This window comes from Bubalus bubalis, chromosome 3, assembly GCF_019923935.1.
Source record: "Bubalus bubalis isolate 160015118507 breed Murrah chromosome 3, NDDB_SH_1, whole genome shotgun sequence".
NCBI lineage: Eukaryota > Metazoa > Chordata > Mammalia > Artiodactyla > Bovidae > Bubalus > Bubalus bubalis.
The window spans coordinates 20791630-20815384 of record NC_059159.1 but is presented as its reverse complement, the minus strand read 5'-3'; the positions used below and the strand labels follow the sequence as shown (position 1 = coordinate 20815384).

The 23755-nt window shown below is 52.3% G+C and overlaps 2 protein-coding genes and 1 long non-coding RNA gene across 4 annotated transcripts; 2 read left to right on the top strand and 1 right to left on the bottom strand.

The window, feature by feature from the left end:
• The first annotated feature begins 570 nt into the window (after nucleotides 1-570).
• Nucleotides 571-1091, top strand: HSPB9 (heat shock protein family B (small) member 9). Its single transcript, XM_025280131.3, has one exon. The coding sequence runs from the start codon at nucleotides 588-590 to the stop codon at nucleotides 1059-1061; it is 474 nt and encodes a 157-aa protein (XP_025135916.3). The 5' UTR covers nucleotides 571-587; the 3' UTR covers nucleotides 1062-1091.
• Nucleotides 1092-1863: 772 nt separating this feature from the next.
• On the bottom strand, nucleotides 1864-23755 carry RAB5C (RAB5C, member RAS oncogene family). 2 transcript variants are annotated; one of them, XM_006055757.3, is made up of 6 exons: nucleotides 23606-23755; nucleotides 6694-6947; nucleotides 5077-5228; nucleotides 4749-4871; nucleotides 3311-3404; nucleotides 1864-2782 (listed from the first exon to the last, which is right to left on the bottom strand). In XM_006055757.3, the coding sequence occupies exons 2-6, from the start codon at nucleotides 6857-6859 to the stop codon at nucleotides 2667-2669; spliced, it is 651 nt and encodes a 216-aa protein (XP_006055819.1). In that variant the 5' UTR covers nucleotides 6860-6947; nucleotides 23606-23755; the 3' UTR covers nucleotides 1864-2666. The 2 variants fall into 2 exon arrangements, with proteins under 2 accessions (XP_006055819.1, XP_006055820.1); XM_006055758.3 differs by lacking the exon at nucleotides 23606-23755 and adding an exon at nucleotides 22429-22528.
• Nucleotides 8966-16521, top strand: LOC123332594. Its single transcript, XR_006549452.1, has 3 exons — nucleotides 8966-9102; nucleotides 15666-15786; nucleotides 16418-16521. It is a non-coding gene; the product is annotated as an uncharacterized LOC123332594 (long non-coding RNA).

Here is a 23755-nt window from a genome sequence, read left to right as displayed (position 1 = left end):
GGGTAGGATGAATGAAGGAAACCAGGAAGACGCGTTCATCTCCTAGTACCCATGTGTTGCAGGTTCGTATGTGGTCAGAGAACTGTAGGATATTACAAGAACCAACGACCCCGTGGTCATACTGATGGCTCTGTTTGAGGGCAGTCCTCCTTGCCCCAAGGCCTGATTCAGAGAAGAGCAAGAGTCTCACGGCTCAATCTCATCTTCACTCCGTGCTGGTGACCGCTGCAGGGTTGGGCTCAAGCGCTGCCAACCTCTTTTGGCTTATCTCGTTGGGTCACAGCCCCGGCCGCTTGGCCCTCTGATGGAGGTGGGGAAGAGCCCTGACCAAAAAAGGGGACAGGATCTGGGATAAAAGCAGCAGCAGGAGGCTACGGAGCAGCTGCCAACCTGACCCGTGGAGGTAGGACGTGCAGAACTGACCCCAAACTCAGCAGAAGCGAACCTCTCTGGAAGCCAAGGGAGCGCCCTGCTCAGAGCTGCGCGGTGCAGCGCGAGCGTAGCCACGCGGGGCCACGAGGCCCCGCCCCCCAGCCGACTGGCCGCTAAGTTCTGAGCCTCGAGCCCAACAGCAGTTGCTCACTCGGATGCAGCGGGTTGGTAGCAGTCTCCCTAGCGGGAGCCAGTCAGCCTCCCGATGTCCCAGCGTGGCCTTTACTGAACGGAACCAGGTGGCCACTCTACCGGTGCAGCGGCTCACGGAGGATGCGGCAGCTGTGCGGGACAATGTCCACACGGAGGATGGCTTCCAGATGAAACTGTATGCCCATGGCTTCACCCCCGAGGAGCTGTTGGTTCAGGTGAACAGCGGATGCCTGGTGGTGACTGGCCAGCGACAACTGGAGGGCTGCAACCCGGATGGGACCGGCTTCCGCGTGGCGCAGAAGGTGCACCAGCAAATGTCACTACCACCGGACCTGGACCCCGCTGCCATGACTTGCTGCCTGACCCCCTCCGGCCAGCTGTGTGTCCGTGGCCAGTGCCGGGCACTGCCTCCCTCTGAGGCTCAAACAGGACCCACCTCGAGATTCAGAAGCCGTGGCTCTAAGAAACTAGTCTGACCCAGTAAACAACCACCGTAGTGAGCAACAGCTTCACTGTCCGTGGTCTTTTCTTGGGGCTGGGATCAGAGGTGGAAGTAGAACAAAGGTAGAAGGGCAAGGGGAGGGCCCAGAGGGGCAGGAAAGGCACCTCAAGGTGGTGGTCTATCATAAATCAGGCCCCGGGGGAAGCTGGAGGGACCGTGGGCAGTATTGTTTCACTCAGCTCTGCTCACTGTTTGGACCAGCAGCTCCAGCAGGGAGCAGCAGAGAGCCAAAAGGGCCCCACCATCACTGGACTCCAGGACCAGCAGAGGGCCCCGGGAGAGACCGGGGACCAGGTGACTTGGATCTGGTGTGGAGCTGCTGCCGTCTTGGCCTTAGGACTAGCCAAGTTTTCAAAGGTCTTAGGTGTTCCTTCTTCTTCAGGGAAAAGGGTGAGAGGACCCCATTCCCTCACCAGGCTAGTACAGACTAGTCAAGAAACCCCAAAGAGGCTGTTTCTGGTGTTTAGAGGTCAACTGTTTTCAAATACAGACTGCACATGCCCCAATAAAATCTGGAGGGGGTTGGGGAGAGGCAAATACTGGACCCTCAACTTTCATCTTGGTGAGATTCAGCCTCAGCTCACTCACCCACACCACCCAGTTAGAGCTGGCCTCTCTCTCTTGGTTACCATGACCACCAACATCCCCTCACTTTAGATGGGGAAGAATGCTTTTGTTTAAGATTTAGAGGTTCATGTGAAGTTAACTTCAAGTAAGCTGGAGGGGCTATGGCCTGATAAACTCTGCCAGAGAAAGAAAAGGAAGACAAGCGGGAGGTCGATCGATCGGCTGACTATATTGACAAGATACTGATTGGTTACATGTTGAAGAAAACATACAATACAAAATACAGAAAAAGTTGGTTCCATTCCCTCCCACTACCCCCCCTTACCCACCCACCCCCAAATACTCATCATCGTGATTTGGTCAGAACAGGGCTCAGAGCCAGAGGTCAGGGTGACCAAGGAAGAGGGGGAAGAGGGCTATGAGCAATGGGTTCGTGGCTGTCACAATAATGCTGTGGTAATGCTGTGGGTTCTCTCCCAGCTGTGAGTTGGGGGGTAAGGCGGGCGCTGCAGCCTGATGACCGCCAGCTGAGGGAAGAGCTGCCTCTCCCTTCCCTGGCCCCAAGGGCCTGCCCCGCCACCCAGAACCAAGCACACTCCAGACACAGTAAGGATATGGATGCTCCTGCTGAGCCTGCTAGTCAGCAAGAGGGGAAGAAGGGTAACTGATCCAACCCCTGCCTCCCCACACACCAGGGTGGGGGTGGAACAGGGGCACGTGGCTACTACCAGCAGAAGAGGGGGAGAGCAGTAGAAAGGGCAGGAAATGGGAAGAGCAGATCATATATATTAAAAAAGTGACTTAAGACTTAAAATTGAATTAGTATTTGTACAGAAAGGTGCAGGTGGAATAACTCACTCCAGCCTATGATCAAAATGATACGGAGAAATCATGGTGGAGCCCTCCCCCTGCCCCCCGTGGTGGCCCGAGTCGTTAAGTGCGATTGGTTCGCGTGGATCCCAGTCGGGCCACTGAGGCGGAGGAGGCGGGGGCAGCGGGCAGGCACGGGGGCTCAGTTGCTGCAGCACTGGCCGCGGCTGGCGGGGTTGCTCTCCTGGAGGTCCACGCCTCGGTTCCGGCCCGGGGCACCAGCTGCATTCTGGGGCTCGTTCTTGGGAAGCTTCTTAGCTGTTGGGAGAGGAACAGGAAGATGTGTGTTTGTGAGGAAACCCCAGCACTCTCCCAAGTCCACTTGGGTGCCACCCAATCAGTGATACCCAGCATACTGATGGCTTCACGTCTATGTGCCAGGTGCATTCTGGGTCTTTCAGAATACTGAGGCAAAGAGGGGTTAAATAACTCTCCCAGGACCACAGAGTTTAATAAGTGGGAGAGCAAGGATTCAAACCCACCCAGGATGACTCTAGAGCCAAATGAGGAGAAAAAAAAAAATCCTAAGTAGTGGGCAGGGAGCTGGTGATGTACAGTTTTAGATGGTGGTACAATAAAGGGTCTGGAAGTGAAGTGCTGAGACTTGGGCTCAGGTTTTAGAAATTCCTGGAGTGAACTATATTTATCTGAGAGATGAAAAAGAAAATTTTATCAAAATATTAAAAATGGTAAAAGATCTGTTGATGAAGGGACCCCACAGATCTACGACAGGACAGCAAGCAAGTAATACACCCTGGCTGGGGGAGGGGAACAGAGGCAACTTACCTATTGCCATGAAAATTTCATTCACGTTCATCGCAGTCTTTGCTGATGTCTCCATGAACAGCAAACTGTTGTCCTCTGCATAGGCTTGTGCTTCCTGATTTGGACACAGGTGAGAAAGTGAGTCAGAGAAGGCGATGTCACCCTACTCCAGTACTCTTGCCTGGAAAATCCCATGGATGGACTGGTAGGCTGCAGTCCATGGGGTCGCTGAGAGTTGGACACGACTGAGTGACTTCACTTTCACTTTTCACTTTCCTGCATTGGACAGGGAAATGGCAACCCACTCCAGTGTTCTTGTCTGGAGAATCCCAGGGACGGGGGAGCCTGGTGGGCTGCCGTCTATGGGGTCACACAGAGTCGGACACGACTGACGTGACTTAGCAGCAGAGAAAGTGAGTGGGAGGGAAACACTGGCAGGGGCTGAGACCCAGGAGAAGAACTGTCCCTGATTACATTGTCTTCCATACGATAGAGACAATGCAGCGGTTTTCAGGCCTAAGGCACCCCTGTTCTGAGTTCTCCACGTCACACACAGCACCTCTCAGCTCACACACATCAGCAGATGTCTGACTCAAGTATCCATGGGCCCCAGTTCTGCCCTCTTGCTTTTCAAAATTACTAGGCTAGAAAATATTTCTAGAAAGTTACCCTTCAAATAAATACACTCACACACTTGGACAAAAGTATGTGGATGTTGACTACGGCACTGTTTCTACTCTTTTGTAATTACACACAACCTAGAAATCCATCAGGTGGGAACTGGTTAAAAAAAAACACACAGTATGTAAAGAAAAAGATTCATTGGCCCGATGCAAAGAGCCGACTCACTGCAAAACACCCTGAAGCTGGGAAAGACTGAGGGCAAGAGAAGGGGGTGACAGAGGATGAGACGGTTGGATGGCAAACTCAATGGACATGAGTTTGAGCAAACTCAGGGAGACAGTGAAGGACAGGGAAGCCTGGCGTGCTCCAGTTCGTGGGGTCACAAAGAGTTGGACACGATTTATCGACTGAACAACAACAAGACTTGTGTATATTTTCCAGAGAGACAAGAAAGTGAGAGGAATTTGGGGGAAGTGGGACTGAGTTTCTAGGGTTAGAGACCCAAATTTCATCCTATATACTTTCCTGTACTGTTAAAAATTTCTGATGTGCATGTGTTTAAAAAAAAAAGTTTTTTTTACTGTTTTGTTAAAAAGTCAGTTTACAGAAAAAGTAAGCTGAAGCTTCTGCTATCTACACACACACATCCAACCCTGATGAACACAGAAGGCAGAGCGGTGGACGACACTCCCTTTAGGCTCTGCTCGAGCCGTGAGGGGACTCAGACAGCAGCTCCCCTGCCACCAGCCGTGGCAGTCCTTCGCAAAGCCCGAGCAGCCTGGGGAAGCCTAGTGGAGCCAGCTCGTCCTCCCCTTAAGTCTGCTCTGTTCCCCACCTGGAACTCCACGGCTCTCTTGCTGGCCAGGTCCGCCTTGTTGCCCGCAAGCGCGATGACGATGTTGGGGCTGGCCTGCCTCTGTAACTCCTTCACCCAGTTCTTGGCCCGTGCAAAGGTATCCTGGGGAAACAGGGCCAGAGCATCAGCAGGACAGGGTGGGCCTTCTGTCCAGGGCCGCTCACTGCAGAGGCTAGAGCTGACAGTGCCCAGGTGTCTAAGATGTCACCACCCTAAAGATTCTGGAGAGACGCCCGCCAACACCAGAGGAAATGTGCCCACACCCCAAACAGGCACAACGGGTGGAGAAGCAAGAGAAAATCTTTACTGTGTTGGTGATGTCGTAGACCACGATGGCAGCCTGGGCCCCCCGATAGTACATGGGGGCCAGGCTGTGATACCGCTCCTGTCCAGCTGTGTCCCAGATCTCAAACTTGACTGTTGTGTCGTCCAAGCAGACGGTCTGTGTGAGGAAGGCCGCTGGAAGAGGGAAGGCGGTGTTACCAGGTGTGGAAGAGCTGAGAAGACACCCCCACACATCTGTGCTGAGCCATCCAGGCGCTGGCGCTTAGAAGCCTGCTGCTGACAGAGGCACTGAAAACCCCCAAGCTGGCGGCCAGAGCAGCTGAGCATGGCAGGCAGAGCTGGTGCTTCTGTGTGTCGAGGGGGCCGGGGCTGTACAGGCTTTTCAGACCCGGCCAGGCGGGAGTGGGAGGAGAAGGGAAGCTATTTCAGAAGCCCTCCCTGAAGGACAGCAGCCAGGGGCAGGAGAGGAAGACTCCAGGAGAAACCTGGCTCCAAGCACAAAAGGGTGGGCCCAACGCCCCTCCTCTACTCTCCCATCAGAGAACACTCCGAGCCCCTCTGTCTGCTCCAGCCCAGGGGTGTCGCTGGCCTTTGGTGTCCTGAGGACACTCTCACACGCTCAGCTATACTGGGGAAGAATGAAGTACACGCCGTGCTACTGCCAGGCAGGGGCTGGGTGACTGGCTTCCCACTGCCGCCCCTGCCACCTTCAGGCATGCCGGCTGGCTGCCACCCTTGGCTTTGCCCTCGACTCACTCCTGACTAGCTCGACCTTCAGGGAACACAGTGACCCTGTCTTTGGCCGGGGGAGGCAGGGGAACACTCGGCACCTGTGCGTGTGCTTCAAAGGAAGAGTCTTGGAGCTGCGACTGGCAGGCGGGAGAGCCAGCAGAGGACACCGGGCAGCTCTGTGGAGGAAGCTGGCCCTCTGCGGCCACCCACCCCACACCTCCCTGAGGGGCCTGGGGCACTGCCTCACTTCCCCCTCTCAGCTCCTGACTGGAGTGCTGAGGAGGCAGCCGAAGACTGCTGACACGGCCCATTCTGTTTCCAGCTGCCTGGAAACCTCCTACCAACCAAGAGGGTAGAAAAAGGATGACTCAAGCCCAAGGTCAGCCCTAGTCCCTCGAGAAGGGTACTGGCCACTGAGGCAGGAGGCTGAGGCCAGACCCTCACATGCTACCTTCCAGGATATCACTAGGAAATCAGTGACAGGCTTTGAGCTCAAGAAAGGCTAAAGGTCAGCTTCAGAAACACCAGCCCACTCACAAGGCCATTTCCCCATTCCGGGGTTGACGCACTGCCTGGTTGTGGAAAGAAGATAAGAATCCTCAGAGACCCAGGTGGGGCCCTCCCGTCCCAGGTCAGTGGGGGGTGTACCTCGGGCCACACAAGTAAACCAAGAGGTAGAACCAGGGGAGGAAGGCGGTTTTAGTCTCTCAGATTATTCTCACTAAATGTCTGTTGGGACACAGACATGGAGACCAGCTGCTGGATTCAATCCCAGGGCTTACGGGAGGTAAGCTGCTGCCGCCTGAAGCATGCTTAGCCTGTGGGCAGTTAGCGTCCCTTCTCCTCGATGCCCAGGCATTTCTTCCACTTCCCTGAGGCCACCATCCCCGCCCTTGGGCCCACTCACCTCCAATTGTGCTCTCCTGGTACTCGTGGAACTGACCCTTGACGAAGCGGAGGACGAGGCTGGATTTGCCCACCGCGGACTCCCCCAGCAGGACCAGCTTAAACTGACAGATCTTGTTCCCAGCAGCTGGTCCGTTGGGTCGCGCTGCGCCTCCCCGACCCGCCATGGCCCGTCCCGCTGTAGTGGTACCAGTGAGCGTGGGGGCAGGGGCCGGTGCTATGCAAAGAGGCACTTAGTGGGGAGGGGGACTCCAACTATAAGGGAGAGATCAGAAGTACTGGGTTAGTACAAAGACTGTGGCCCAGTGAGCCCTTCTTAAACCACAGGTCACTCCCTCCACCCTCCTTGACGACCTGGCTGATTGCCTCCCCTCCCCACCTACGTCCTGCCCCACTCTTCCAAAAGTTAGGACACGAGCCCTCACTAGGTTGTAACTCACATCTCTTGGCCCTACAACCATCTGATGGTAAAGAGAAAAGTGGTCTCCCAACTCTAGGCTCACAGTTCTCAGCACACTGACTTCCCAACCCCAGAAACGTACGTTCACATACAAGTTAATACCCACAGGAAAGGGCATCTGCTAGCCTGGTGACTGACGCGTAAGTCAACAGGCAACATGGGGTACCAAAAACTGGCTCAGAAGATTCTAGGATCTAGCTCAACAAACAATGGACCTCTGGCCTGGTAGCTCAGATCACAGCCCACCTCTGGGCAAAGCCAGAGTGGGAGGTGAGGCCAACCAGGAAACGGGGAGTCCCCGTGGAAAGCTTCTCAGACAAGGTGCTCGGTCAACCTCGTGGGCATTTGGGGACCAGGGCCCGGCCAGGTGCAAGTTGTTATCAAAAGAGTCGTTCTGTCCTGTCATCTCCAGAAGGACTGACCAACTTTCTCAATCTGAGGCTGGACTGTGTGCTGGAATCAAAGCTTCATTTCACTCCCTCCTCCTGAGCCTCTCCCCCCACCCCCCACCAGCTCTCTCATTTCTGATGGCCCAGAAGTCTCACACACATTAAAAAACCAAACACACACAAAACCAAACACACACCACAGCCAGCCAGCTCTGCTGGCAGTCAGAAGGGCTGCCAAATTTCCCTTTTAAATAGAGACCTCAGTTCCATTCTCCACTGGCAGAGGCAGAGGGCGACATGGAGGAGGACAAGGGGGGAGGTGTGGATGGGCAGAGACAAACATAGGAGCCAAGACCTGCGTATCCCCCCACCCCACCAGGAGCTGGTGTTCTTACACCGGCATCTTAGTCACTCTGTTAGTGGTGGTTGGGACTGAAAAGAAGGCTGAGGCACCCATCTCCAGAAGCCTCTAGAAGACTAATGGGTATCAGAACGTACACAGAATGTCTGACAAACAAGCTCTGTGAGTAGGTACTGTATCCTGAAGACTCTGTGGGGCATCTGAACCTAAGCTGAGAAGAAAAGGTTTGGATGAGACTGCCCTTTGCAGGACAGAGTCTATGCAGGAAGGGTTTCAGAGCAAGACAGCCCGACTGGCCCCTGAGCACGGAGAGCTCGTTCCCCGCCAGTCAAAGGAGAGGGTGTGAATGAAGAGGGGGGTGTTTGTGAGAAGCAGTGGTCTGCGCTCATGTGAGAAGCAGGCACAAAGGGCTCGCTTTGTGCAACCTCAAATCGTTTCTCCACGTCCAAGTTCTCCCAGCAACTCGCTTAAAAAGTGAGCTTCAGGAAGAGTGATTCACTAACCAGGAACAAGAGTTTCCTTTCTGGACGGCTCTAAAGGAAAAGAGGTTTGAAGTGGGGGCCACCTATTCCCCAAGAGCACACGGAAGGAAGTATGGGGGGGGGGGGTCCTTACTTGGTGACAAGAAATGCTAGTTTTGAAATATTTTCTAGTTTCAGATGCTTTCTCTTTCACCCCAGTCAGTGATATTGGCAAGACCCTCCACTGCGCCCTCGAGGCCAGGTCTGCGCTTTCGCTCTTTTGTCGCCTTCCTCTCAATGTTCTAAACAAACAGGGAATTCAAAGAGCGCTCAGCAAATGAAATGGTTTTCAGAGACGGCTGACATTTACTGAACAACTGCACAACCGGCATCTCCTTTAAGCTTTAAAACCATCTCCTATTTTTCAGATAAATAGCCTGCTGCTTAGGTGTTAACTGCCCTGCTCAGAGCCACCCAGCATGTGGTGACGGAACCTGGATGCCAGCCACGGTCCCCGCTGTAGGGGGCACTGTGGAGGCAACGCCCTCCCTCTGTTTGGTTTTGAGCGGCTGGGTGAATGAGACACTCCTTTTGTGGCAGTAGTTTGCTGGCCCAGCAAGGGCTGCCTCTGGCTGCCAATCACAGCCACCCTGAAGTCTCTATGTACTCTTGCCACCAGTGGGAGGAGCTGCCCAGGGCCAGGCAACAGCGACAGTGTGAAACCACGATGGAATTACAGGTTGGTTATTACCATGAATCCACATGATGCGTGATCTTGGCCCGGCAACAGAGTGTGGCTGGGGCACTGGAGAAGGAGGTATGAATGAGTGGGGAAAGGGGAACAGGAGGTGAAGACGCAATTCCAAGACAACCAAAGCAGCTGGGGCTGAGGGTTACTGGGGTGGGGGGTAACCAGCACTCACAAGTCAAGAACAATAGAGGTAACACTTAAGTCTTGCTCTTATCAAGCCAGTGGGTTTCCAAACCTGCCCAGACAACTCTGATTTTTTAAAACAAGTCAGAAGAAGAGACATATAATTTTTATGCAGTGGTTCTCAACCCGGTCTACACAACAAAACCACTCGTGCAGTCAGCCCCCGGAGGTTCTGGTACAGGCTGGAGAAGGGCCTGGCGTCTGCATTTTATAACTCGTTGCAGGTGCTCTGCCTAGTACAAACTGGCCGGGGACATGTTCCTCCTGGATGCCGGGCCTGTTTGCAGAGACACCTGAGCAGGCACACACAGCAGTTTTTTATGGCCTGTGCCTCGTGGTTTTCCTGGCCCCACTCAGTGATCACATGAGCCGAGGTCTTGAACCTTCCCAGACGCTAAGGCACAGAGGAAGTTGATTTTGTCACCAAGGGCACACGGAGACATGGAGGTGCCTAAGATAGGCAAAGGCCATACTCCGAGGCCCCAGGAAGCCCTAGGTCCTCCCCTCCCAAGACTGCCAAGTCAGAGATGGACTCCCGGCAGGTGGTAAAGGTGAATTCACTGAGCTGGGCTTCTGTCTGGGAACCTTTCCTCCTGAACCAGCAGCTAGATTACCCACAGGTGCAGTCAAGTGGTGGCATTCTAACCCAAAATGACACAGTAAAAGTCAGTCTTCTTTCAGATTGAAATCCATCCAATTCTGTTGAAGAGCTGTCCAGCCCAGGCTGAGACCAAGGGGGTAAGAGAAAGAGGAAAAAAAGAGCAGGATGCTGCTGTTCTGACTTCTGGACACTTAGGTGTTGCTCAGGGCACGCATGCTTAGTCACCCAGTCGTGTCCGACTCTGCTGTAGACTGTAGCCCGCCAGGTACAGGCAATACTGGAGTGGGTGGCCATTCCCTTCTCCGGGGGATCTTCCCGACCCAGGGATCAAACCTGGGTCTCCTGAATTGCAGGCAGACTCTTACTGTCTAAGCCACCAGGTCAGTGGATCTCAAACTTTTTTCCATCAGAATCATCCACTAGGTTTAGAAAATAGGCCTGACCAACTGAATCTAGAATCTCTAGGGGTGGAGTCTAGAAATCAGTGTTTTTAAAATAAGTCTCTTTGGGACTTTCTGAGTGGTCCAGTGGTTAAGAATCTGCCTTCCAATACAAGAGACTCAGGTTCCATCCCTGATCGAGGAACCCCACATGTCACAGGGCAATTAAGCCTGCACTCTGCAGCTACTGAGGTCCATACACTCCAGAGCCTGTGCACCACCATGAAAGCTCCAGCATGATGCAACTGAGACCTGGAGCAGCCAAAAAAATTAATTAATTAAAAAAATAAAAAACATAACAACAAAAAATAAAATAAGTTTCCCAGTAATTCCCTGGCAGTCCAGTGGTTAGGATTCAGCACTTTCACTGCTAAGAGCCCAGGTTCAATCCCTGGTCAGCGAACTGAGATCCCACAAGCTGTGAAGCATGGCCAAAAACCCAAAATAATAAAATAAAAATAAGTTCCCTAAGTGATTCTAGGTGGCTGATTTAAGCCCAAGAGTTGCAGGTGACACAGGAAGGAGGGAGGAAAATGAGAGACAGAAAGGCACCCCCAGATGGGTACTGTGGACAACACAGGTGGAGCAAGCTGGGGGTGGGGACTGGCTCTTGGCTTTACCCAACACCTGAAGCCTTCTCCAAGACACCAGATGCTGCTAGAATGTCACCCCTCCCCCCAGCATCCATACCCTTCTCTAATACATGAAGTCACCCACTTGATATGCTCTGTCCTTCCTGGTAAAGAGTGAGCAATTCCAGCTGGTGGGTGTCTCTCGAACTTCCTGTTTGCTTCAGAAACTTCCTCTAGCTGAGAGTCCCGGCACAGCGTGGATAGTGAGCAGATTAGGGAAACCAGATTTCATTTTGGCCAGAGGCTGGGCTGAGACTCTAGACTTGCTTACTCAAGGTTAGCCTTGGGGGTTGGGGGGTGCTGGCCAGTGACTCTTCAGCTATACTTTACCCTGGATAAAAGCATTCCTGAATATTTAACACAGTAAGAATTGGGCAAGAGGACAGCAGAAGCAACCTGTTAGCTTAAAGAGAATGAGCAAATCAGGGAAGGTAGGAGAGTTAATTAGGTTCAAAAGGTAAGGTGTGGGGACTTCCCTGGTGATCCAGTGGTTAAGAATCAGCCTGCCAATGAGGGGGACATGGGTTTGATCCCTGGTCTGGGAAGACCCCACGAACCTTAGAACAACTAGGCCCGTGCACCACAACTACTGAGCCCGTGCTCCATAACGAGAGAAGCCACTGCGATGAGAAGCCTGCACACCACAACTAGAGAAAGCAGCAGCAACGAAGACCCAGCACGGCCAAAAATAAAATAAACACAAATTTCTTTTTTAAATCTAAGGTGTAAGACATTAAAAAGCTCAGATCGGCAGGGGAGCTGATTCACCCCTAGACTTAAAAAGCACAGGGGAAAACCAGAACCACCACGACTGGCACCCAGGACCAGAAGGCAGACTCACAGCAGGACTACCCGGGCCTCCAGCTGGTGGCAGATCCAGAGACAAGAGCCAAGATCCACAGGAGGCACCACACCCTTTCCCAGCACTATTAGCAGTCAGGACTTGGGAGGCTGAACTGGGTTTGGTTAAAGCCTGAGTGACCTTGGCCAAGTCAGACGAGTGACCGCTGTAAGCTTCAGTCCCTTGTCCCTTATCTAGTAAATGGTATTACCTAACACCAATCACACAGAAATGAAACAAGATTAAATGAAACAACACTCAGAGTGCATGGCACAGTATCCTCCTGAAGGTGAGGGACTTGTGAACAGCAAGGTTGTTACACTACTAAGAGCCTAACTAGCTTTGACTCATTGGTTGTCAAAGTGCAAAGCTTCTCTTCACAATCACAGAGGAGGTGAAGGGGAGGCGATGTGACTTGCCCAGGGTCACAGCTGGGTGGTGGCAGAGCCTGAGCCCAGGATTATAACTCCAGCAAGGCTCCCCCGTCAGAGACAGAAAGCCCAAGCATATTAATAATGTTGCTACATCCACCAAGAGTAATGGGGCCACCAAAATATGGCTTTTAACTGTGGAAAAAGGACTTTTGTATCAAACTAAAAAAGAAGACATGCTGTTGGATGGAAAAGTTCTGTATCTTGATTTGGGAGGTAGACACATGAATGCCTGTCGTTCAGTTGCTAAATCTTGTTCAACTCTTCTGCATCCCCTGCAGCCTAGGGCTGCAGGCTACAGTCCATGGGCAAGAGCTTAGGCTGTAGCCCACAACCCACAAGGTCACGGAGAGTCAGATTCAACTTAGCAACTACACAGCAGCTGCAGCAGAACGGAAGCCCCCCAGGCTCTCCTCTGTCCAAGGGATTCTCCAGGCAAGAGTACTGGAGTGGGCTGCCATTTCCTTCTCCAGGGGATCTTCCCAACCCAGGGATCAAACCTGCATCTCCTGCATTGGCAGGTGGATTCTTTACCACTGAGCCACCAGGCGCACCCACGTGGATGTCTACGCAAGCAAAACTGCACTTAAGACTTGTAAGTTTCACTGTATATAAGTTACATGTCAATGAAAAGATTAAAAATGCTGCTGGTACAGAATTTTGCATACAGCAATGAAAACTTAAACCTTAGAAACATGAGACCAATCTAACTCCCCTGTAGATAAAATATTTTATATTTTAGTATTACAAAAGGCAGAGTAAAGACAATCCAAAAAATATTGTCTGAATTAGAAGAAGACCAAAGGAGAGCAAAGATACCCAAACGAACAAGGGGCGAGATAGCAGGATTCAACATAAACAAATATGCCTGCTGCATACATATTAAGAATATACTTATGGTTCGTACTTAATTGTGGGTTAAAGAATTTTAAGGTTGTTTAAAGCTTCATGGAAAAGCCGACGCTGATGTCTTTTCAGTGCTCAGAAAGAGGTTACAGTGGAGACTCTCTGCACTCCCCAAGCAGTCCAGAAGGAAAAGGGTTTAGGGGTGGACTCAAAGAGAGGCATGTCCTCCCTGCGTGACCACTGGCAACTGTGTGGAATCACCACACCGAGGGCCTGAGTCTCATCTGGAGTGTGTAACAGAGGAAGCTGGGCCTTGGAAGCCAGAAGCTTAGCAGTGCACGCAGCTTGAGATCTGGTGTGTCGGGCCAGGGCTGCAGTCTCATCCCACAAGGAAGGAAGGGGCTTGGGGGAGATGGAAGCAGGAGGAGAGGGAAGGGGCGCTGCCTTTACAGTCACAGCACATGACTCCCTATCCAGGGGACAGGGAGAGAAATCATCCCAGAGGGGGACTCAGAGGGAGTGAGAGCGGAGGGCCCTACTGCTGGGACAGGCCGTGGAATCTGCCCCAGCCCACCCAACTCCCTCAACCTGGGGCAGTTTCCCCTCTTCCCTTCCAACAGGGAGACTCCACAGGGTTGGGGTCTAGACCCCTGCACCGCAGTGAGGCGGTGAGTACGGGGTCCACCAGCTACACCAACACCTGCCCAAGGGACCGCATGCAGGGACACCAAGAGGCTCACACCCTGGTTACACGTGACCGCGTGGGCCTTCCCGTGTCTGGAGCCGTGCCAAGGAGCAGCCCGGACAGAGCGTGCCTGCTCCTGCAGCCCTCTCCCTGGTAGGGGAGGCCGGTGGTGTCGCTCAGCACAGATGCCAGGAGCTGGGTGAAAGCCACCCCTGAGGTCAGAGCCCTGGCCTCCCCGCGCCCAGCCCCAGCAAGAGCCCCAAGAAATCTTTCCCCGATCTCCAAGCTGCTTTCTCAGCTCTCGACCACAGATGGGCTCCCTGGAGAGGCAGACAGCAGAGTCAGCGCTGGATGGAAACCTCCAGGCCCTCTCTTCCTGTGCCCATGGGCAAAAAGGCTGCCGAGGGGCGGGGGCTTAACTACTGGGATCTGCTGACACGGCCCAGCCAGTGTGCCCGTTCATACCATCCATCCAAGGGCCCTGGGCCCCAGGGGCAGCGCTAGGGTTCTCTGCTGGTCACTTGGGTGGCAGGGTGGTGAGGAAGGCCAGACAGACAGGGGTCTGCCTGCAGCTGCACCGGTGAGGCTTGTCTTGCCTACTGACTTGAAGAGGCCCTGGGGGTGCACGGGCCTACCACTGCCACTAAGAGACTCTCTCCCTAAGACGGCCTGGCCTCCGGCTCGGCACACCTCAGTCCTCAAGGCTATGTCAGAATCTCTGGCCCCATGTAGGGCAGCTCTCTAAGAAGCCTCAAGCAAAAGCCCAACTGGATGTCTGACGCTTTTTTGGTGGCACAAACCCCTATGCATCCAGCTACAGGGGAGGGGGGATGGGACCAAGGCTGTGTGGTGGCTCCCCACCCTCACCCCCATCCCCGGCTCTTCACCTGCCAGGGCTGAGTGGAATGCAAAGAAGAGAGCCGGGCAAGCTTCCTCAGCTTCCTCCCTCATCCCAGCCTATACCTGCTGTGGTCCCAGGATGGAGTCTGAGTCAAGTGGAAGCCAGTCAGAATGGGTGTAGGATACCGGCCAACCCACAAGCCTCACGATTCCTCTGTCTGAGCTGTTCATGCTCCTACAGTTCATTTCCTAAGACAGCGCTAACTAGGATCTCAACAATGCAGGGCCCACTGTCTTGGGAAGGTCTCTGCAGGGGCCAGGAGTACCTGCCTGGACAGTGGCTGCTTCCACGGCTGCCCCAGGCCCAGAAAAGACTCCAAAAACCTTTGCTGAAAGTCAGAGTCATCAGCAACACTTGCCTACCGAGCTACTCATACAAACAACTGACACCTCTCACAAACCCTTCCTGTCCTTAACAAAATAAAAAAAAAAAAGGAAAGAAAGAAAGAAAGCCAGTTTAAGTTACTGTCCCCGCTTTGTTTTGCCCTTAGCTCCTCAACAGAGCAGAGGGCAGAGGTCATGCTCCATAGGCAAGCAGGGGAAAGAATCAGGTATTAGATCTAGCAAACCAAATTCCTCCTGCTCAGACATCCCACACGCTATGGTGAGAGGCTGCCCAGCCACCAAGAAACAAGGTCAAAGTTCCTGCTGTGGGGTCTGAGGGATGATGGCTGCTCCAGGGAGCTTGCAGGCCAAAGAACAGTATTTTAGGCTGATCTCTCCTTTGTTACATTTTTGTCGTACAAAATGCCAATGGGTGAGGGGAAGATGTCAGGCAATGCATGCGTCTCAACAGTTTTCAATGAGTGAATCACACTTCTATTTCATGGCCCCCTTTTCATGACTGTGGTGGGTGGCAAGAGGGTGGAGAACTTGGGGGCTTGAGGGCTGGAAGTGAGAAAGTGAGAGAAACTAGGGGCACTGTTGCAGATGAAACGATCGCAATACAAAATTCTCAAAGGCAGACTATGGGTTTCCCTTTGTTTTAACAGCACATAACATCAAACCTGATGCACAGTGGTGAACCGAGCCTGCGATGCACATACAAACTGGTTAGATCTGGCGAGCGAATGGGGCAGCTCAAGGCTGCAACACACACCTATCTGCCATACGGTTCGTATCTCTCAACAGAGCCAGAGCCCAGAGGAAGCGACGCTTCCGCGCTCCAGGTAGAACCTCTTAGGTTCCATCTGCACAGGGGTGAGGAGCGCGAGGGCTGGAGTCAGACAAACTTCAAGTCTGAGAGTTGCCAGTTCCTAGGGTGGGTCTGTACTGTATCACTGAACCCACCTCCTCACGTGCAAAATAGAGATTAGCACCACCCATCTCCCAGGGCTGCTGGGGAAAGGATGTACAAGACTCTCAACCAAGGGCTTGAGGGCGAGCTGATGCAGGGAGAGCTCTCCCTGTAAACGTTCGTGGTGGGGAGGTCCCAACAAAGAGGAGGCCTCCATCAAACGTTCCAACACTGTTTATTCACGTATTGCTTTTGCTTCCAGTTTTCCCAGACCCCATTTATCAGTGCCCTTCATCTGGAGAGCGTGCTGAGGAGGACAACAGCTTGACTCTGAATACTTCTGTTCCTCTCCCAAATGCCTATGTTGAAACCCTAATGCCCACTGGGATGGTGTTTGGAGGTGGGGCCTTTGGGAGGTGAGGCTGTGAGGGCAGAGCCCTCATGAGTGGGATGAGTACCCTTTTATTAATGAAAGAGACTCCCAGAGAACTCCCCTGCCTCTTCCAGCACGTGAGGACACAGCCAGAGGTGGGCAGTCTGCAACCTGGAAGAGGGCCTCCACCAGAACCCAACCGTGCTGGCCCTCTGATCTTGGACTTCCAGCTTCCAGAAGTATGAGAAATAAATTTCTTTGTTTGTAAGTCACCCAGTCCGCTGTAATTTTGTACAGCTGCCCAAATGGACTAAGACAACAACTTCCCCCAGTGCCTGAGAAAAAGGACCAGCTCACTGCTGATGTCCTCTGTCCTGTAAACAACCATAACCTTGTATTCTCTGGAGACTGACTTCCAAAGCCAGAAGAACAGAGGGTGGGGACCACCCCCATTGTCCAAAAAAAAACAAACAAACAACAAAACAATCAACACTGAGCGAAAGCCCCCAACCAGGCAAACAAGAACTCTTTAAAAAAAATAAAAGTCCCATAACATGAAATATCATAAAGCCCAAACGGCGTTCCTTCCATCTCAGAGCCTCTTTCAGGAAAGGGAAGAAGTAGTTCAGTTGTGGAGAGGGGGAGGGGACAGCGTTAGGACAGCTGACAGACACCAGAGTTCCTTTTAAAACACCAGGCTGCAAATGCTAGAGATTTGGTAACTGGTGTCATTAATCACCACAGCCTTCAGAGCCGCGCAGAGAGCAGTCTGATGACTAGGAGAGTAGCCAGGGTTCGGAGGCCACCCACGCCTGCCCCCAGGCCTGGGATGCTTCTGAGAGAGCCACCTGAAGGGGACACACGTGCAGCTATGACTAGAAGGCAAGAGGCTTGTAAACCAACTCCTGTTCGGATCCCAAGTTAGCATTTCCAGCAGGCTACACATCTTCAGAGGGATGACAGTACAACGGAAGGATTTAAGCTATTCAGTGATTCAGAATCACAGCTCAAACTGACAGCCTGCCCTGAGCCTGCCTGGAGCCACAAACCCTGTGCGAGCCCTCCCAAAGGAGAGGTCTGTTTCTGAATGACAGCAATAGAATGCTGGCCTGGACCACAGGGACTCGCCTACCAGACTCAAAAGTTCTGGAAGGTTTGGCTGGAGAACTTAGCACCTGAAATACAGGAATGGTTATAAACCTCATCCTTCCAAATGGATAGTAAACTCCAAAGTAAATACCAAATCCGACCATTCTGGGCTCAGTCGAAAAGCATCAGGCAGAGGGTAGGAGAAGTATGGAAAAGCAGCTGCTGGCCACTGGGGTCAGCTCCCAGGAGTCTCCCAGGGTGGATTTGCCTGGTGCAGCTCCACCTCACCTACCCCTGGAGGCTTCAGCAACTATGACTAACCATCAAGAGGAGAAATAACTTGAGCCCTACCATATAACTCCATATCAACACAGCTGAGAGGAAGCATTTGCTAAAAAGGAGGGGCCCTGCAGAGCCAGCTGATTCTAGGACCAGGGCAGGAAACACACAAGGTAAGCCTGAAGCACCTTGCAGTGCCAAAAAGTAAGGAAGTGCTTACAAAAATGAAAACCAAAACACCCCGAGATGATGGGGGTGGGTCAAAGGGAGCTGGAAGAGCTCCAGGGACCAAAGCGGGGACAACTTGAACAATGAAGTAGCACTGGATTATAAACTTCAGTGTAAAATAAACACCCATGAGTCCATACTGATATAACTAATTGAATACATAAATGGGGGAGGATACTCAGATCTTTTGTGTACGAGAATTCGAAACAACCCACGTAGATCCTCTGCCCGGGAGGCGAGGAGCCTAACTCCCCTCCTCTCCAGTGTGGACTTCTCAGAGGGGCTTCCTTCCAAGGAGGAGAGCACGAAAAGGGGCAGGGAAGATGATGATGTGGGAAAGCCCGACAAACACCTCAGCCGGCGACCAAAGCTGATGCTGGAAGTGGTAATCACGCAGAGCGTACACATCCTCGATATGATGTAGTGAGAACGGCACTTTAGCTCTGTGGTCTTCCTCCCCAAAACCCATAGCCCCAGTATAACCATGAGGAAAATACTAGACCAGTCCCAACCGAAAGATATGCTATAAAATATCTGACCAATATTCCTCAAAACTGTCAAGGTCATCAAGAACAAGGAGAGTCTAGGAAAATGTCACAGCTGAGAGGAACCTACGGAGATGTAACAACTGAAGGTAATGTGGTGTCCTGTCGGGATCCTGGAACAGAAAGAGAACACTAGATAAAAACCAGGGAGATGTGGGATTTCCCTGGCAGTCCAGTGGTAAGAGTCTACGCTCCCGATGCAGGGGGCCCGGGGTTCAATCCCCGGTCAGGGAACTGGATCCTACAGGCGGCAACTAAGAGCTTGTACGCCACAGTGAAGACCGAAGATCCCACGTGCCGCACCCAAGGCCTGGCACCGCCAAATCAACCAAGCAATTAATTTTTATAAAAAAGGCAACTGGGAATAAACTGTGGACTTTAGTTAATAATAATGCATAACGGGTTCATTAACTGTAACACATGTACAATACTAATGTAAGATACTAATCACAGTGGAAGCCATGTGGGAGCAGGGGTGGGGGGGTGCAGTTGGGCAAAAACTCTAGGACCTTTGCAACTTTTCTGCCAACACCACTTTCTCAGGCCCACTCTTACTCAAGAATGAGCCTTGTGCAGACGTGCAAGCAAGCACCCAGGGACCAGAGCCGAGTTCACTTCCATCAACCCTTGCCAAACCCTGGCCTGGGGTCAGCACCGCCCCACCACCACCACAGCCACGGGGGCACAGAGACCACGTGCGCGGGCGCTGGGAGGCAGTCAGTGGACCACGGATGGCCACGGCCATGCTCTTTCCCGATGAGACCTTGTGTGGGACGTGATATCCGGAGAGCTCTACCCTCTGGAAAGTGAGTTGGTGACCCGTCTCTGCCCCTCCCGTCACCTGTGCTGCATTCATCCTGTTTACCTGTCTGCGTTCCTATCTCTGAGCAACTATGTGGCGGCTGGACAAAGAAACGGATCAGAGGGATGTGAGCCTGAATCCCAGGTTGGCCGCATCCTCGCTGGGCGAGTTAGAGGAAACGGGCTGCCATCTGCTTCAAGGGCAGGTCTGAATGTCTGCCCTTTCCTTGGACAACCACAGTGGGGGGCCTGCTATGCTGGGTGCCAGGATGGCACAGAGACAGAATAGGACACGACTGGCGCCCCCACGGGGCTCATCCGCTAGACAAGGAGGCAGACCACAAGCAATGAAAGGAAAGCACAAGCAAGAGGAAAGCCCTCAGCCTCCCTCGGGGGAGGAGGGCTTCACAGCGAAGTGATGTTCCAGCTGCGCTTTGAGAGAAAAGTTGGGCGCTGCGGCTCACAGGCGGGAGGCGGAGAAGGGCCTTCCACGCAAAGGGAAGAGCGCACAGTTCGCCCAGAGACAGGGTGAGGAGGGGCCAGAGCATAGACTTTCAACTTTCCCCCTGCTCTGCCACTCACTCCACCATAACCTGGGGACTGAATACAGTCAGTCTGTCCTTGCACACAGGAAGCACGATTCAAAAATGTAGCTTTTATTTGGATGATTGTTCCTATATACAGGAGATGGGATAGTTACTCTGAAAACTAACCTTCTACAGTACCAAGCTATTAATGCAGAGGACTTCTTAAGAAACACTCCAAAAAAAAAAAAAAGAAATACTCCAGTTCTACTCTGTCAAGGCTCTTGAAAGCACTATTACCTGGGTTGGGGGACATCCTAGTTTACAAATCCTATCTGAAGTGATACTTCTCAAAAGTACCCCTGACTCAACTCAGGCGAGAGAAAATGCAAAAGCCCAGAAATCTGGGAATCGAACCCAAAGCAGCCTGCAGCAACGAAAATATTGTCCTCAAGTTTCCTGTTTTAGCTTAAACATATGCAAACTTGGCATTCCAATCTATAATAGATTCAGGATTGTTTGAGTATAAAAACGTCTAAAACTGAGTAAGACTGAATTGCCTAGGAGATGCAAAGATCCATGGTTCTGAGTATCCAGTGGGTCTGAGGACCCCCAGTGGGAGGAGCAGAATCATGGCCTTAGCGTTCTCTTCTGTAAAATGGGAACACAACCCACATCAATTCTGTTCCCCATCCACAGAACGAGACAACATGGCAACCATCCAGCCAAGCACCGGGCATCACAGTAAAAACTGGCAGAAACACTGACTCAGAATCCTAGGGATAAATTATGATGTACCTTCAAAACCCCATGGACCTTGTGAGTATCTATTCTGTGCCAGGGAACAGACTAACTTCTTTGTCCTCTTTGTTTCCACTTTGGCAAGATATTTTATATCCCCATTTTACTGGAAGAAAGAGAGGCTCAGAGAGGTCAAGTAACAAGTCCAAGGCCACACAGCTGGTACATGAGGGAGTCCAGATGACAACTCAGGCCTGGTTGACTCTAAACCTCTCGTGCCTTCCACCCCACCACACCACCTCTGTTTACCAGGCAAGGGTTAGTGGAAGAAGGGTCCTTCTGAGAAGTACTTGGTTGGTGGAGCTGAATTTAAATTTCTGACCTTATTCTGTGTTTCCATGTAAACTCCAGTGAAAGGAGCCTCTGGTGGACAGCCACATTCTTCCCATTGCAAGCAGCAGGCAGCACCAGGGGAGAATCAGGAGGCTAAGCAGAGGCCAGCTCCGCCAGCTCTCTGCGCCCTTCACCCTGCCCAGAGGGACCATGAGTCCACTCACTTTTGCTTTCATTTTCCAGCCATCATGACTTTCAGATTCCCAAGAAATTAATGGCATGCAAATGCATGCAAACTCTCAGACCCTGAAGGGTCCTGACTTGGGACTCTTAACTGCCATGGTCCCCAGAAACAGAGGTGAAAGAAGACAGGAGGGCAGGGTGAGGGTGGGGAGGAAAAGCAGACTCAGAGGATGCTGTCGCTGGTGAGGATGCTAAAGGGCCTGCGCCTGGGCCACGGCTTGCCCATCCGAATGTCCATTCCTTCCAAAAACAGGCCAAAGGAGGACCTGCTATTAGGGAAGATGAGGCACATCAAATCCCAAAACAGACCCAGTCCCACCTTCTTCTGACTGTGTAATCCAAGGCTGGCCACTTAAGTTCCTTCAACACCATCTCTAAAGTGGACATACAAGTCCCACAATCTTCCAGCACTCTTGTGAGGAACACGTGTGAAAAGAACTTGGCAACTTTAAACTGACTTATAAAAAATTAGTTACTGTTACCACCCTTCCAGGGTATAAAGGCAGAAAAAGGCCTACTGTCTGTCGGAGGCAAGACAGGAGCCGAAGGGCATCAGAGGGCATGGGCTTCTGTCCCACACACAGCCCTCCCTCTCCTTGCCAAGCAGTGTCAGATCTCTGCTTGGACTCTATCATCTCTGGATGACAGAAGTGCCTGCCTGACCCAGGGCACTAATGCTTTCCTGTCTCTCTGAAAGGGAGAGCTTCTCCTTCAAAAGCCTGCTTTAGAATCAGAGCTGGGAGACCAAGCCCGGCAAAGAAGGTCCCCTCAGAAAGCTAGCCAGCCTCATCCCGGGACTCCCAGAGTTCCAGAAACTACACCCCAATACTGAGGAGGTAAGTTTGGTCAGAGACCAATGGCCAGCGAGCAGCCAGCTTCTCTGACTTTGCCCCTCAGGAACACAGACTGGCCAGACTAGAGAAACTAGGTTGGTCATAGAAGTCTCCAGCAACCTCCAAAGAAGTTCAGAGAGACAGAGAGAGAGCTTGTGACCTGACTGTTGACACTAACAAGGTTTTTTTGTTGTTCAATAAAAAATGAAATAAGTGCATCCTAGGTCTAGCTCGAAAGTTCGTAGGAGTCAGACACTGTCCAAAAGAGGTCAAAAAGATCTCAAGGCAAAACAACTGGAATACTTGTAAGGAGCATCCAAGGGCAGTAAAGATGGCCCAGAACACTGAAGAGCTTCAGAAATTCCCAAAGATTGCATGCCTCCCTCCCTTCCTCCACTGTAGATAGCAAGGGTCAGTCATGGCCTTCAGAGTCAGGCTGCACTCATTAAGGTACAGTCTCTGGCCTGTACTTTGGCCACATAACAAAGAACCTCCCAGTTTGGTCTGAGACAGCAGCCATTTCACACACCTAAGTCCTCAGCAGTGGACAAGGATCAGATGTCAGTACGGGCCATCTCTCGGAAAAGCTAGGAGAAATCAGCACTTTCTGGCATGCATGGGAATTCCTTGGGCTACAAAAAATGAACACATTAAGAACCCAGAGGTGCTACTGTGATCTCAACTTAATTCTCTGCAATCTACGATTTACGTGATCAAGCCCAGAGGGGAATGGAAATAGACCCTGGGACTAAAAGTGGTGAGACCTGTTGATCAAGGAGGTAAGTGTGCTTGTATAGGGATGGGAAAGAGACTCTTTAGTTCCAGACTCCTTATTTTTGGTCTTTTCCCTCTTCCCTAAAGACCAACAGAGAGAAGTCCCAGGAAAAGCAGTCCCCTCTGAGGCAGCGTGGAACCACTCACGTGCTTTGGGAGGACAGGGCTGGGACTCCAGCAAGTGGGGAGGAGGAGGGGAGAGAGAAGATAATGAATGGGCAGAGCCACCCAGATCTATGTGATCTGTAGCTAGGATTGAGCAAACATCAGCCAAATTGTTCAGAGGCAGGAAGAGTGAGCGATACACTCAAGAGAACAACACAACTAGAGGACAGGGGCTGAGGGGCCAAGACTCATTCCTAAAGAGTGATCCAGACTTTAAACTCTGCTGAGATCCTGGGTGGCTCTCTGGCTTCAGGAGAGAGAGGAAGTTAAGGAGTTGTGGGAGCAGTCTCACGCAGGACCCCCACCCCCACCCCGCCCCAGCCCCAGGAAATCGAGATAAAATTCTTCCAGGACTGGAGGGACAACTGTTTTTGTGGGATGGGGAGTGGGGGGCAGGAAAAAGGCGACAGACAACACTCCGGGCTACCTCTAAAAGAGAAGGGGCACAAGATCCTTCACACCTGACAAAGATTCCTCCAATTCTGGGAGCAGAGGGAGAGGAACTTAGGGTCTCTCCCTCCCATAATCGGACCAGACAGGCCAGAGAAGAGCCAGAGAGATTTCCAAAGCTTCAAGAAGGGCAGATAAGGGAAGGAAAGAAGAGATCCCCCAGCTTTGGCTCGACGCCTGGGGAGTCCCTTAAGAAGGGGCTACGGGTCGGGGGAGGGATCAGTATCTCCCTAAGCCAGGGTTGGGCGGGAGGAAAGTCTGCCCCGGAGAGGCTTCAACACAAAAGAGACACTGGGTCCCAGATCAGGCACACTCACGGCGGCTCCGGGGCGGCGGCGTTACTTGGGGCCGGGGCTCGGACAGGCTCCGCTCCTCTCCCCCCGGCGGTGTCCCAGGCTCCGGCCTCCACTTCCGCCTTTCAGCCGCTCCGGATCCGGATCTCCACCTCTGACCCGCCCCTCAGTACT